At 39.2% G+C, this 16,483-nt stretch overlaps 1 protein-coding gene across 3 annotated transcripts in view; it reads left to right on the top strand.

Moving 5' to 3' along the window:
• The window catches only part of slc41a2b (solute carrier family 41 member 2b), a 64,871-nt gene that overhangs the window by 42,136 nt on the left and 6,252 nt on the right, over positions 1-16,483 (top strand). For all 3 annotated transcript variants that reach the window (XR_013963555.1, XR_013963556.1, XM_080757339.1), the window contains exon 10: positions 7,790-7,938. Coding sequence is in view for 1 of the 3 variants with exons in the window: in XM_080757339.1 (XP_080613465.1) it covers positions 7,790-7,938 (149 nt within the window). In the remaining 2 variants the exon portion in view is untranslated. The remainder of the gene's footprint in view (positions 1-7,789; positions 7,939-16,483) is intronic.

Raw genomic sequence — 16,483 nt, 5'->3', positions numbered from 1 at the left:
CAGTGGGATGGTCAAAAATGATGAAAAAACAAGGATTCAAATTTTCTTCAAAAAAAAAAAAAAAAAAAGGCTATAACCCATCGTTTTTTTTTTTTTTTTTCAAATCCTCAAAAATGATGAAAAAACAAGGATTCAAATTTTCTTAAAAAAAAAAAAAAAAAAAAGGCTATAACCCATCGTTTTTTTTTTTTTTTTTCAAATCCTCAAAAATGATGAAAAACGGCGTGCTATTGCATGCCGTACGATATGGGCTATAGCCCATGGTCCAAAATGATGAAAAACGAGGGTAATTTTCTTTTCTAAATTTCAAAAAACATGGGCTATAACCCATCGTTTTTTTCATTTTTTCATTTTTTAAAAATCCTCATAAATGATGAAAAACGGCGTGCTATAGTATGACGTACAATACGGGCTATAGCCCATGGTCCAAAATGATGAAAAACGAGGGTAATTTTCTTTTCTAAAAGTCTAAAAATAGACGTCTAAAACACGTCTATTTTTAGACGTGTTTTAGACGTCTATTTTTTGACTTTTAGGGGGGAAAAAAATGACGTTTTTTATCCCATTTTTAGACACACGTCTAATAGCCGGCTATTGCTCAGTGGGATGGTCAAAAATGATGAAAAAACAAGGATTCAAATTTTCTTCAAAAAAAAAAAAAAAAAAGGCTATAACCCATCGTTTTTTTTTTTTTTTTTCAAATCCTCAAAAATGATGAAAAAACAAGGATTCAAATTTTCTTAAAAAAAAAAAAAAAAAAAAGGCTATAACCCATCGTTTTTTTTTTTTTTTTTCAAATCCTCAAAAATGATGAAAAACGGCGTGCTATTGCATGCCGTACGATATGGGCTATAGCCCATGGTCCAAAATGATGAAAAACGAGGGTAATTTTCTTTTCTAAATTTCAAAAAACATGGGCTATAACCCATCGTTTTTTTCATTTTTTCATTTTTTAAAAATCCTCATAAATGATGAAAAACGGCGTGCTATAGTATGACGTACAATACGGGCTATAGCCCATGGTCCAAAATGATGAAAAACGAGGGTAATTTTCTTTTCTAAAAGTCTAAAAATAGACGTCTAAAACACGTCTATTTTTAGACGTGTTTTAGACGTCTATTTTTTGACTTTTAGGGGGGAAAAAAATGACGTTTTTTATCCCATTTTTAGACACACGTCTAATAGCCGGCTATTGCTCAGTGGGATGGTCAAAAATGATGAAAACAAGGATTCAAATTTTCTTCAAAAAAAAAAAAAAAAAAAGGCTATAACCCATCGTTTTTTTTTTTTTTTTTTCAAATCCTCAAAAATGATGAAAAACGGCGTGCTATTGCATGCCGTACGATATGGGCTATAGCCCATGGTCCAAAATGATGAAAAACGAGGGTAATTTTTTTTTCTAAATTTCAAAAAACATGGGCTATAACCCCATCGTTTTTTTCATTTTTTCATTTTTTAAAAATCCTCATAAATGATGAAAAACGGCGTGCTATAGTATGACGTACGATACGGGCTATAGCCCATGGTCCAAAATGATGAAAAACGAGGGTAATTTTCTTTTCTAAAAGTCTAAAAATAGACGTCTAAAACACGTCTATTTTTAGACGTGTTTTAGACGTCTATTTTTTGACTTTTAGGGGGGAAAAAAATGACGTTTTTTATCCCATTTTTAGACACACGTCTAATAGCCGGCTATTGCTCAGTGGGATGGTCAAAAATGATGAAAAAACAAGGATTCAAATTTTCTTCAAAAAAAAAAAAAAAAAAAGGCTATAACCCATCGTTTTTTTTTTTTTTTTTCAAATCCTCAAAAATGATGAAAAACGGCGTGCTATTGCATGCCGTACGATATGGGCTATAGCCCATGGTCCAAAATGATGAAAAACGAGGGTAATTTTCTTTTCTAAATTTCAAAAAACATGGGCTATAACCCATCGTTTTTTTCATTTTTTCATTTTTTAAAAATCCTCATAAATGATGAAAAACGGCGTGCTATAGTATGACGTACGATACGGGCTATAGCCCATGGTCCAAAATGATGAAAAACGAGGGTAATTTTCTTTTCTAAAAGTCTAAAAATTGACGTCTAAAACACGTCTATTTTACACGTGTTTTAGACGTCTATTTTTTGACTTTTAGGGGGGAAAAAAATGACGTTTTTTATCCCATTTTTAGACACACGTCTAATAGCCGGCTATTGCTCAGTGGGATGGTCAAAAATGATGAAAAAACAAGGATTCAAATTTTCTTCAAAAAAAAAAAAAAAAAAAGGCTATAACCCATCGTTTTTTTTTTTTTTTTTTTTAATCCTCAAAAATGATGAAAAACGGCGTGCTATTGCATGCCGTACGATATGGGCTATAGCCCATGGTCCAAAATGATGAAAAACGAGGGTAATTTTCTTTTCTAAATTTCAAAAAACATGGGCTATAACCCATCGTTTTTTTCATTTTTTCATTTTTTAAAAATCCTCATAAATGATGAAAAACGGCGTGCTATAGTATGACGTACGATACGGGCTATAGCCCATGGTCCAAAATGATGAAAAACGAGGGTAATTTTCTTTTCTAAAAGTCTAAAAATAGACGTCTAAAACACGTCTATTTTACACGTGTTTTAGACGTCTATTTTTTGACTTTTAGGGGGAAAAAAAATGACGTTTTTTATCCCATTTTTAGACACACGTCTAATAGCCGGCTATTGCTCAGTGGGATGGTCAAAAATGATGAAAAAACAAGGATTCAAATTTTCTTCAAAAAAAAAAAAAAAAAAAGGCTATAACCCATCGTTTTTTTTTTTTTTTTTTTAATCCTCAAAAATGATGAAAAACGGCGTGCTATTGCATGCCGTACGATATGGGCTATAGCCCATGGTCCAAAATGATGAAAAACTAGGGTAATTTTCTTTTCTAAATTTCAAAAAACATGGGCTATAACCCATCGTTTTTTTCATTTTTTCATTTTTTAAAAATCCTCATAAATGATGAAAAACGGCGTGCTATAGTATGACGTACGATACGGGCTATAGCCCATGGTCCAAAATGATGAAAAACGAGGGTAATTTTCTTTTCTAAAAGTCTAAAAATAGACGTCTAAAACACGTCTATTTTTAGGGCTATAACGATGGGTTATAGCCCATGTTTTTTGAAATTTTGAAAAAAAAAGTTAGCCTCGTTTCTCATCATTTTGGACCGTGGGCTATAGCCCATATCGTACGGCATACTATAGCGCGCCGTTTTTCATCATTTTTGAGGATTTGAAAAAAATGACGAAATGACAAAAACGATGGGTTATAGCCCATGTTTTTTGAAATTTTGAAAAAAAAAGTTAGCCTCGTTTCACATCATTTTGGACCATGGGCTATAGCCCATATCGTACGGCCTACTATAGCGCGCCGTTTTTCATCATTTTTGAAGATTTGAAAAAAATGACAAAATGACAAAAACAATGGGTTATAGCCCATGTTTTTTGAAATTTTGAAAAAAATAAGTTAGCCTCGTTTCTCATCATTTTGGACCGTGGGCTATAGCCCATATCGTACGGCATACTATAGCGCGCCGTTTTTCATCATTTTTGAGGATTTGAAAAAAATGACGAAATGACAAAAACGATGGGTTATAGCCCATGTTTTTTTAAATTTTGAAAAAAAAAGTTAGCCTCGTTTCTCATCATTTTGGACCGTGGGCTATAGCCCATATCGTACGGCATACTATAGCGCGCCGTTTTTCATCATTTTTGAAAAAAATGACGAAATGACAAAAACGATGGGTTATAGCCCATGTTTTTTGAAATTTTGAAAAAAAAAGTTAGCCTCGTTTCTCATCATTTTGGACCGTGGGCTATAGCCCATATCGTACGGCATACTATAGCGCGCAGTTTTTCATCATTTTTGAGGATTTGAAAAAAATGACAAAATGACAAAAACGATGGGTTATAGCCCATGTTTTTTGACATTTTGAAAAAAAAAGTTAGCCTCGTTTCTCATCATTTTGGACCGTGGGCTATAGCCCATATCGTACGGCATACTATAGCGCGCAGTTTTTCATCATTTTTGAGGATTTGAAAAAAATGACAAAATGACAAAAACGATGGGTTATAGCCCATGTTTTTTGAAATTTTGAAAAAAAAAGTTAGCCTCGTTTCTCAACATTTTGGGCGAGGGTAAAACGAGGGACGAGGGTAATTTTCTTTTCTAAAAGTCTAAAAATAGACGTCTAAAACACGTCTATTTTTAGACTTTTAATTAAAAAAAAATTGACGTTTTTTTATCCCATTTTTAGACACACGTCTAATAGCCGGCTATTGCTCAGTGGGATGGTCAAAAATGATGAAAAAACAAGGATTCAAATTTTCTTCAAAAAAAAAAGGCTATAACCCATCGTTTTTTTATTTATTTTTTCAAATCCTCAAAAATGATGAAAAACGGCGTGCTATTGCATGCCGTACGATATGGGCTATAGCCCATGGTCCAAAATGATGAAAAACGAGGGTAATTTTTTTTTCTACATTTCAAAAAACATGGGCTATAACCCATCGTTTTTTTCATTTTTTCATTTTTTAAAAATCCTCATAAATGATGAAAAACGGCGTGCTATAGTATGACGTACGATACGGGCTATAGCCCATGGTCCAAAATGATGAAAAACGAGGGTAATTTTCTTTTCTAAAAGTCTAAAAATAGACGTCTATTTTTTGACTTTTAGAAAAAAAAAAATTGACGTTTTATATCCCATTTTTAGACACACGTCTAATAGCCGGCTATTGCTCAGTGGGATGGTCAAAAATGATGAAAAAACAAGGATTCAAATTTTCTTCAAAAAATCAAAAAAAAAAGGCTATAACCCATCGTTTTTTTTATTTTTTTTTCAAATCCTCAAAAATGATGAACGTGCTATTGCATGCCGTACGATATGGGCTATAGCCCACGGTCCAAAATGATGAGAAACGAGGCTAACTTTTTTTTCTAAATTTCAAAAAACATGGGCTATAACCCATCGTTTTTGTCATTTCGTCATTTTTTTCAAATCCTCAAAAATGATGAAAAACGGCGCGCTATAGTATGACGTACGATATGGGCTATAGCCCACGGTCCAAAATGATGAGAAACGAGGCTAACTTTTTTTTTCAAAATTTCAAAAAACATGGGCTATAACCCATCGTTTTTGTCATTTCGTCATTTTTTTCAAATCCTCAAAAATGATGAAAAACGGCGCGCTATAGTATGCCGTACGATATGGGCTATAGCCCACGGTCCAAAATGATGAGAAACGAGGCTAACTTTTTTTTTCAAAATTTCAAAAAACATGGGCTATAACCCATCGTTTTTTTCATTTCGTCATTTTTTTCAAATCCTCAAAAATGATGAAAAACGACGCGCTATAGTATGCCGTACGATATGGGCTATAGCCCATGGTCCAAAATGATGAGAAACGAGGCTAACTTTTTTTTTTCAAAATTTCAAAAAACATGGGCTATAACCCATCGTTTTTGTCATTTTGTCATTTTTTTCAAATCCTCAAAAATGATGAAAAACTGCGCGCTATAGTATGCCGTACGATATGGGCTATAGCCCACGGTCCAAAATGATGAGAAACGAGGCTAACTTTTTTTTTCAAAATTTCAAAAAACATGGGCTATAACCCATCGTTTTTGTCATTTCGTCATTTTTTTCAAATCCTCAAAAATGATGAAAAACGGCGCGCTATAGTATGCCGTACGATATGGGCTATAGCCCACGGTCCAAAATGATGAGAAACGAGGCTAACCTTTTTTTTCAAAATTTCAAAAAACATGGGCTATAACCCATCGTTTTTGTCATTTCGTCATTTTTTTCAAAAATGATGAAAAACGGCGCGCTATAGTATGCCGTACGATATGGGCTATAGCCCACGGTCCAAAATGATGAGAAACGAGGCTAACTTTTTTTTTCAAAATTTAAAAAAACATGGGCTATAACCCATCGTTTTTGTCATTTCGTCATTTTTTTCAAATCCTCAAAAATGATGAAAAACGGCGCGCTATAGTATGCCGTACGATATGGGCTATAGCCCACGGTCCAAAATGATGAGAAACGAGGCTAACTTTTTTTTTCAAAATTTCAAAAAACATGGGCTATAACCCATCGTTTTTGTCATTTCGTCATTTTTTTCAAATCCTCAAAAATGATGAAAAACGGCGCGCTATAGTATGCCGTACGATATGGGCTATAGCCCACGGTCCAAAATGATGAGAAACGAGGCTAACTTTTTTTTTCAAAATTTCAAAAAACATGGGCTATAACCCATCGTTTTTGTCATTTTGTCATTTTTTTCAAATCCTCAAAAATGATGAAAAACTGCGCGCTATAGTATGCCGTACGATATGGGCTATAGCCCATGTCTACAGAAATGCTATCTAAGGGGGTGGGGTAAGTGCCCGTTGTTCCTGTTATTAGGACAAGGAATCAGACCATGGTTATAGAGTGTCGCAGTCCCTCCCCCTTTCATGACAACGCCAAGCCCAGGAAATAATTTCCAATGCATTTTTCCCAATAGACATTTCAAAACGTATTTATTTAACCCATTCTGACCTGAGATCAGATTCATACCAGGTTTCCACTGGACACACACTGGTCTGATTAACCCATTCTGACCTGAGATCAGATTATACAAATGTCAGTCGTTCTTCGAATTTTCAAAAAACAGCAGACCTACAAGCTCGTATCGCGCCACTCGGTGGCGCGATATGAGCTTGTAGATCTGCTATTTTTCAATAGGTAAAGCATAACATGATGCTAACACCAAAATGGGTGCCAGGTCAGAATGGGTTAAAGACCATATAAGCGTCGTACGAAGCCAACTCTTTGTCGTGACAAATCATGACAACACACACAATATCTTGGACCAAACAAATAATTACAAAGAAGAAAAACAACAACAAAAGTGCCGTTTTCTTCTTCTTCTTCTTTCTAATTATTTGTTCAGCCCCGAAAAATGTTGTTTGTTGTCATGATTTGTCACGACAAGAGCTGGCTTTGTCCGCAGCGTACTAAACGTCTTTAAATAAATACTTTCTGAAAAGTCTATGAGGAAACTTAAAGGGTCTCTCGAGGGGAGAGGGGCGGGACTGCGGCGCTCTATAGTGTCCTGTTATAAGGACAAGCTGGACCATAAAACAATCGTTATCAGGACTAGGAGGCCTTATGTTGTGGAGAATTTAATGTATCATAGCAGGGCACAGAGATGATAATAACGCATTATGATTTCTTCCACACCGACTACTCCTGGCATTGCACGTTGGCAGTGAGTGTCCTTGATCGTCCTTGCATCCATAACCACTTTGTTGTTTTTGATGATTCTGCCAGCGGATTGTGAGAGTTTCTGGGAACGGGTTCATGTGATGCATACTTACAGCCGTAGGGGTTCTGTTCTGGCAGGCAGGCAGTCACAGAACTCGGATGAATATCGTGAGCTAGCAAAAGGGTTAGACTGATCTGTAACTAAACCCACTGAAATTCTTTCATCACAATGTAGTTTAGGCAATATTCAGAAATCAGAATAGGTGGGTTAGAGGGAAGACCAGTAGCCTGGCTGGACGCAACATCATGCTTGCATCATTAAAAACTCAATCCTTTTCATTTCAGAGACACCCATACATCTTCTTTGATTAGTCCATAGACACTCTAAATTGATGAAACTCAAATTGAATAAATGGTTCATTAATCGCATTCAATGTTAATTAATTAATGTTGTGTGTGTGTGTGTGTGTGTGTGTGTGTGGACCTTCCTCATCGTTTCCCCGTCTTTTCTCAGGACCCAATCACCGCTCTGCTCAGGTGCTGCTCCTATTGGTGGTCCCTGGTCATGTGATCTTCCTGTACACCATACACCTGATGAAGAGTGGCCACACCACCCTGACGCCCATCTTCATGACCGTGTACCTGGCTGCTGCCCTGCTACAGGTGAGACCACGCACCACTCACCTAACTGTATACCTGTATAACTGTACACCTGTACACCTGTACACCTGTACACCTGACCGTATACCTGGCTGCTGCCCTGCTGCAGGTGAGACCACGCACCGCTCACCTGTTCGTAATTAGAGATGTCCCAATACTGTATCGGTACCGGATCGGCCCTTATTTGTCATATCGGTTCATATCGGTATCGGTGAATATATGCCAGTCTAACCACCGATCCGACACAGGGGTGTAGGGAATAAGACCATTGTCCAGTCAGTTGGTATAGGGAATAAGACCATTGTCCAGTCAGGCAGCAACATTTGATGGCGTTTTTATTTCGGCTTCTCCAGACAGACATAGAGCACAGGATGTCAAAGTTGCTAGGCTCTCCCTGTCCTGCTGGTAAAAAACCATGAACCTTCCCGGTGCTCACTGACTACCTGTGTGTGCTCACTTAATTAAGTAGACTCAGCTGTGCCCCCATAATTGCCCATCACCTATCAAAATAAAAGCATTAGCTGTAACAGAAATAATGGCTGTAAACAAACTAATTAAGCAACGCAAACTAAATAATAAATGCATTAGATAATCATATAGAAAATATACTGAAATACTAAATGGCTCCCACACCGCCCAATGATAGAACCGCAGAATGTTCCATTACTTGTTAACTGTTAATTTAAAAATGTCTTAATGTTCATGAATTGATTTCTGATTAATTAACATCCCTAATCTGCGCCGCTGTGGGAATTTTTGTTTACGAAGCCTAAATGCCAAACAGAAATGACATTTTTATGTTCCGATGTTCAATGCCAAAAACCCAATTTAACCGTTAATCGTAATTATAAAAATGTCCTGATCTGGACGGTCCTAACCATAGTGATTTTTCTTTTAAAACTAGAAGGCCATCTAAAGTCATTCCTTCATGCATAATATTGATGTTGTTACATTTTGCTCGTTAATTATACAAAAAATACCAACAGGGTCACGACCGAACTCCTGTCTTTAATGAGCCCCAATTTGCATACTTTACTCTGCTATTAGCTTTTAGTCAGTGAGAACATGAATGAGCAGCATTTAAACGTTTTAAACTATTGATGTGTACTCTACTGTGAGACTCTTATGGTGAGACAGGTGTGTGTGTGTGTGCGTGCGTGTGACCGTGCGCGCTGTGCATTCCTTAGAGCTGTGGTTTGTGGGTAAACGCCTTTGAGGAATCTTGACTTTTCTGTGAGCTCCATGAGTTTGAAGTTTTGAACTGTTTTGAAGGCAATTGCGGTTGACAATTATGGAAAGCAAAAAAAGCCATCAAGTTATATCAATTGCTCCTTTCAGCATTTTTCTAGTTTTGCCATAACTTGACGTTGTGGTATGTATGGTATTTAGACCATTTTGGACTGAGGTTGATCTAAATCCTAAAAAAAATCTGAAAAACCCATGTTTCTACATGTCAGTGGTACTCAACCTTTTTCATGTCAAGGACCCCCAGAATTATCTCTATTGGGCCACGGACCCCCATCTCAAAATATGTAGTTGCAGGGACCCCAATATTTTAGTAAAAATGTTCGCTCTAAAATATATATTCAAAGATTTGCAGCCCCTTTTTCACGACTTTTCAAAAATAGCAGACCTATGAGCTTGTAGATCTTTACTTTAGCTTATAGGAGATATTGTTGGACTTTTTGAGCTGCAGAGGCAGTACTGCTTGTTAACCAGTAGGTGTCCTAAGGTGTCTGCTGCAGGTGTAGTAGTACTAGTTAAATTGTATTTTATTGTCTGCTGTACAGGTTAAAATAAAGATCTGTTCATTATAATAATTTGCATTGCAGCTTTACACATTCAACCCAGTATTAACCCATTTAGGCCTGATGTCGAAATAATATTTAAAAAGTCTTCTGAAAGAATATATATTCAAAGATGTGTGCCGCATTCACGATTTTTTTTAAATAGCAGACCTACAAGTTTAGAAACCGTCTTCCAGTGACATCATCATTAGGCAGATTTTCTTTTAAACAAGTTTTTTTTTACAAAAAAAAATAGATTTTCATTATCGTGAGAACGATGGCTTCCATTTTCCCATTGCAACTTTTCAGGACTAGAAAGCCTGCAGTTTCTATTAGCTTGTATTCCCCATCGAAGATGTCACTGGAAGACGGTTTCTAAACTGCCCACAGCCCTCCTATATGAGACACAGACAGAGTAGAAAAGAATTGCGCCATTTTTCTTTTCATGATTATTAGTGAGGACCTATTATATGAAGATGGGTTGAAAAGTGGTGAAGTGGTCCTTTATGTACAGTACTTGAGTTGAGTAATGTACAACTTTACACCACTGCGAGTGCAGTGCACTCTTATGACAAAAGAGAACGGCGAGTGTGCATGGCATGCCCAGCACCATGTGATGGAATAACGTGTGTATAGACTATAGCATTGCCTTTTTCCAGTATTTTAGTATTTTGCATAGAAGTGCTTTAAAAGTAACTTCTTTCCAAAGCCTGAAAGAGAAGAAGGCAGGCAGAATAATGTTACATCGTTGTAAATCTCCCTCTGACAGCTCTGGGGGGGTTATCACATGAACGTTGCTTTGAGCAATGCTTGTTTATCCCATTCTGGGCGGGAACCCCATGTTGGTGTTTTAAAAGCATCATGTTATATTTTAGCTATTGAAAAACAGCAGATCTACAAGCTCATAGCGCGCCACCGAGTGGCGCGCTATGAGCTTGTAGGTCTGCTATTTTTTTGGAAAATCGTGAAAGTGCGGCGCAAATCTTTTGAATATATATTCTTTCAGAGCGAATAGTTTTTAACTCAAATCTTTGCTTCTTGGGGGGGTCCCTGAAACAACACATTTTCAGGTGGTGGGGGGGGGGGGGGTGGTCTGTGGCCAATTACATATATTTTTGGGCGTCCTTGACATGAAATATTGAGAACCACTGATACAGAAACATCAGAAAAACATTCAGAAAAATTACATTTTAAAAATACTTTTTTTTTTTTTCTCGACGTCAGGCCTAAATGTGTTATGCTGTTTGGTGGCAGCTGAGGGCTATTATTATTAATCATTTTGTTCAGAAGAGCAAAATCATTATTCACATAATTCCAAATGCTCTACACGTAGTTTAGGAGAACGGCATTACATTAAAATAGGACGGATTGAACGAACCATGCATACATTTAAATTAATTTAGATTCTATAATTGCCTAATCCTATATCAAACCTATAGGCTCTCATGCAATCGTTCACATGAGAGTAATCTGTCCAGTAGTGAATTCAGTGGGAATGATATGTCGAGCTTAATTTTCTTTAACACATTTGATCCCGTTGACAGATATACTTGCCCTGATTAATTAATTGTGCGTGGTGCGCTCTTGGCGAGTATAGGCTCGCCCTGAGGCGTTTGATATCACTATAAGATTGCCTTTCTATTTTACATTTTTTATTTTTTCAACTACTCCGGTTGCTGTGCACAGTTGCTAGGGCCCAGCACACACACTGTCTCATTCTCCATAGCCTTCATTAGCTTCTGCTTCTGTTTTGGCCTTTTTTTTCTCAGGAGCTATATCCGTGCTTTGAACTAATTGGCGATGTTCAGAGGTCTTTTCTGATTAACCGGCGTTGAGCGCGATGGGAACATTTTCTAGAGCAAAAGGATGGACCTAATTTTTTGCTCTGTATAGCATTGATGCTATGCTTTAGCATCTAAGATGGCAAATCCATTAACCCATTCTGAACGGGAACCCATTTTGGTGTTAGCACTATGTTATGCTTTAGCTATTGAAAAATAGCAGATCTACAAGCTCATAGCGCACCACCGAGTGGCGCGCTACGAGCTTGTAGGTCTGCTATTTTTTGAAAAATCGAAGAACGACTGACATTTTTAGAATCTGATCTCGGGTCAGAATGGGTTCATCAGACCAGTGTGTGTCCTAGTGGAAACCTCGTATGAATCTGATCTCAGGTCAGAATGGGTTAAGAGTTTTGCAGCCACGGCTGACTTGATGTCAGGATATGCAGTGCTTTCTAATTAGACTCTCTCTCTCTTCCTGTCGGCCCCTGCCTGAGGCCCCTGAGGGCCTCCATGTTCTCTCCCTGTACAAAGTGTACATGTTCACTGATCTTGTTACCACTTCATGTGGACAACACACCCTCTATAGAGTCTATACATCCTGCATGACAAAGCACTTAGAACGGCAGATATATGGTTTCATGTGCTGTGTGTGTGTGTGTGTGTGTGTGCACACAGAGTTACATACGTGGACATTAAGTCCCTGGCTCTGTGGCGTTGTGTTTCTGGTCTCTTACTGTGAGCTTATACATCGTTGTGAGCAGAGACACCGGAATCCCTGAATAATAATAATAATAATAATGGCTTAAATTTATATAGCGCTTTTCTAAATACCCAAAGCGCTTTACATAGGAACAGACTTTATTAAGAAAAGAAAAAAACCAAAGCAAAACATAACGGATACAACAACAGGGTTAAAAAGATAAAAGGATAAACGAGGGAAGGGGGGGACATCCTAACCAGACCTCAGCTGGGGAAAGGTGGGTTTTGAGTGAGGTTTTGAAGGAGAGGAGAGAGAGAGGGAGCAGCTCTGAGGTGGTTATAGGGAGTTCATTCCAGAGTTTGGGGGCCGAAACATAGAAGGCCCGGCCTGTCCCCCCAGGTGCGGTACTGAAGAGACACAAGCTCATGAAACCCTTTTGGGTGAAGACTAAATACGTTAAGACGTATGTGGTGGACACTGGTGGTCCACGATGGACCACTGGTGCGTGATTGATCGGTTTGCGCGTTCAACCCCGTGTTGTTTTCGTCGACTAAAACTAGGACGAAGAAATGTTCGTCGACTACCTTTTTTTCACTGACGAAAACTAAAGACTTAGATTTAGACTAAGACTAAATATACTGACAATTTCGTCAACAGATAAAAACTAGACTAAAATATTACGAAGGGACCAGTGGGCAAGAGATCCAGTATAAGTCATTTTACACTTGGTTTGCATGCTGCGACGCGTTGTGAGCTTGTAGATCTGCTATTTTCAGCAAGTGTAAAATCAGTCATTACGACGGCATCAAGGCCCGCCAAAATACATTTTAGTCTGGCGTTGTGATGGCTGATGTTTCACTTGGTTACACAACACGTCCCAAAGTCAACCTGTATGAAGAGAAGGAAGAGGTCAAATGTAACGTGTGAAAGGATCTTCTCGACATAGGTTGTTAGAACGTCCTGGGACAATAGATCTTCTATTGTCCTGGGACAATAGATCTTCTATTGTCCTGGGGCAATAGATCTTCTATATTGTCCAGTGGACAATAGATCTTCCAATCGAGCAGGTTTTACTTCAGGTGGAACGAAAGACTTAAGTAACATTTAGGGGGTGACCTCCAAATCCGTTGGAAGGAAAGGACCGTGCGTGCCAATGAATGTCTACTGGACTGTGACTCTGGGGATCAAAGACGAGGAACAGGCTAAATGAAATGCATTGGCCCGTTTCGAACCGAAAGCCTCAAATCATGAATGCATGCAGCGTGCAATTTATGTGAAATCTTTCACAGACTTTCCTACTATAGACTGGAATATAATATATCCCACCCTTTTCACACCCAGCTCAGTGGCCTTGTGGTTAGAGTGTCCGCCCTGAGACTGGGAGGTCGGGGGTTCGATCCCCGGCCGGGTCATACCAAAGACTCTAAAAATGGGACCCAGTGCGGCAGTGCCTCCCTGCTTGACACTCAGCATCAAGGGTTGGATTGGGGGGTATAAGTCCCTGTGACATACTAGCGTCGTGCCCAGTGGGTGTACTTGTACATCAAGCTGCCTCACGCTACAGAAACAGGAGATGGGCCTGTTATAGCGCCACCAGGAGGCCATAACCTGACCTGCCCTGGTGGAGACCTGTGCCCCGAGGGGCACTTTATCTAGTTTTTATGGTGTGGAGGCCAGAGTTCAGATTAAGTTTACACAGTTTAAGTTTAAGACATGTTCTTCTGGGTTACATAGTAAATGCTCACTGGCGTTCGCAACTAAAAAATCTGACCCGTCTGAAGTGAGTGGTACTGTACTGTACTGTACTGTACTGTACTGTACTGTACTGTACTGTACTGTACTGTACTGTACTGTACTGTACTGTACTGTACTGTACTGTACTGTACTGTACTGTACTGTACAATCCCTCCTCCCTGGCCTGTGTGCGTCTGTGTGTTAGGCTGTGCAACAGTGGAAAGGAAAGGTACTATGTTTACCCTGAGGATAACTGGACTAAGCTCAAGAACTTGTTTACAGCCAGGCCCTGCTTATTTCATAGAACATTTCATGGTAGGGGTTCAATGCCTTGTCCATTAAGGGCACTTCAGCGGTGGTAATTTTAACGTACCCGGTCCAGGGATACGAACTATAGCGACCTTCACGATATCAAGACCGCTCCGCAAACCGTTCGGCCACCGCTGCCTCGTGGTGAACAAATTCTATATTCTCGTGCTCGGACGGACCCAGGGGACACACATAGCTGTCTATAGGAGTGGTTGCACCACTCAAAAAAATAAATAGTGATACAGCATTAGATGGTTCACATGTCGGTGTTTTTGCTGACACATTTTTCCATGTTGATGAGATGTTTGTTTTTGTGAGTCGGTATATTTCGGTGTTGCCAGGTCTGGGCAACACAACAACAAATGGAGCCCTTATGTGATCCCTGTTTTAGGCTGTCCTTCTGAAGAGAGGAACGTCAACGTTCCTCCTCCTGTTTGCTCAGGGAGTTACCTCTTCCCTCGGTGCCTCTTCTCGTCCACTCTCGCTTACCGATCGCCCCTCTCTCTCGCTCTCTCTCTCTCTCACAGACACACACACACACACACACACACACACACACACACACTTCCTCTCTCTCTCTCTCTCTCTCTCTCTCTCTCACACACACACTTCCACTCTCTCTCACTCACTCACTCACTCACTCACTCACACACACACACACACATACACTTCCCCTCTCTCTCTCTCTCTCTCTCTCTCTCTTTCTCTGTCTCTCTCACACACACACACACACACACACGCACACGCACGCACACACAGACACACACACACACACACACACACACACACACACACACACTTCCACTCTCTCTCCCTCCCCTCCTTCATTTTGCAAGTAAACACAAACCTCAGTCCTGAGAAGCCGGCGAGAGGCACGTCTGAGAGATTATACATAAAGCTGCTTTGCTCAATATATTTGACATTAGCACTATCAGCACATTGGAGGAGAGGACGGTTTATTATAAAGGTCTTATGAAAGACACCTTGAAAGACCCGAGGTCTTACTGGGTAACTTCACAGAATTTAATCTAGTACACAAAGACCTGAGGTCTTACTGGGTAACTTCACAGAATTTAATCTAGTACACAAAGACCTGAGGTCTTACTGGGTAACTTCACAGAATTTAATCTAGTACACAAAGACCTGAGGTCTTACTGGGTAACTTCACAGAATTTAATCATTCTAGTACACAAAAATACTACAAAGAGACGTGCATGCGTTCAGAGATGGAGTAACGCTGCCGCAGCAGTCTGTCTTAAAGGTGGTTTGCACAGTGGACACGTTTTTCGGAAAGCCACTGCAAAAAAATCTGAAAAACGCGTCCAGCGTGCAGCAAACCAACCTAAGAATATATATTTTTAAAGTTGCCAGTCGGTGTGAAGAGAACAATGCCGATCTTACAGCTTGAAACTAAAACTACATATATTGACAATTGCGTTAAAACGGATAAAAACTAGACAAAAATGTTAGGAAGGGACCAGAGGACCAAGACATTTTACACTTGGTTGCATGCTGAAAATAGCAGATCTACAAGCTTCACAACCCTCTGTCGCCAATGCTTTTCACGATGCAACTCTGAGAATCTATACCTGCTAACAGACGTGTTGGAAACGAACCTTTTACAGCTATACGGAATAGTTCATTTTTGCCTCTGCAGAAAATGCACAAAATATGGGGTGCCGTGTTGAAAGTGTTTGAAGCATTCACACACACACACACACACACACACAGACACACACACACACACACACACACACACACACACACACACACACACACACACACACACACACACACACAGTCACACACACACACACACACACACAGTCACACACACACACACACACACACACACACCACTGTGCTCGGCTTCTCCTCCTGCCTGTGTTAGTCATTGGTAATTGGAGATATGGAGATGTATATGACACAGTGAGCCCAGCTGACGACCTTACGCAATATAATATTCTGTAGGCGTTTCCTCGCTGGCCTCGCAGACACAATTAGGAAACCCACAGTGTAGGAGGTGGAGTTTATCTCTTATTACACATGACATTCACCTTTACATTTGCATGCATCTGTTTTTGTTTCGAACAATATGACACCACACAGACTGCAAATGTGTGTGTTCTTTAACTTCTTTTCCTCTCTTTTTTCACAATTTTGGTATCGTTTAGAATGATATATGTGACCGAGTACAGTGGTTTGATAAACAAGGGTGGCCATGGTCATTTTTC

Source organism: Protomyctophum bolini (genome assembly GCF_963924005.1).
Source record: "Protomyctophum bolini genome assembly, chromosome: 23".
Taxonomy (NCBI): Eukaryota; Metazoa; Chordata; class Actinopteri; order Myctophiformes; family Myctophidae; genus Protomyctophum; species Protomyctophum bolini.
The sequence above is the reverse complement of the archived record's forward strand: the minus strand, read 5'-3'. Positions and strand labels throughout refer to the sequence as shown.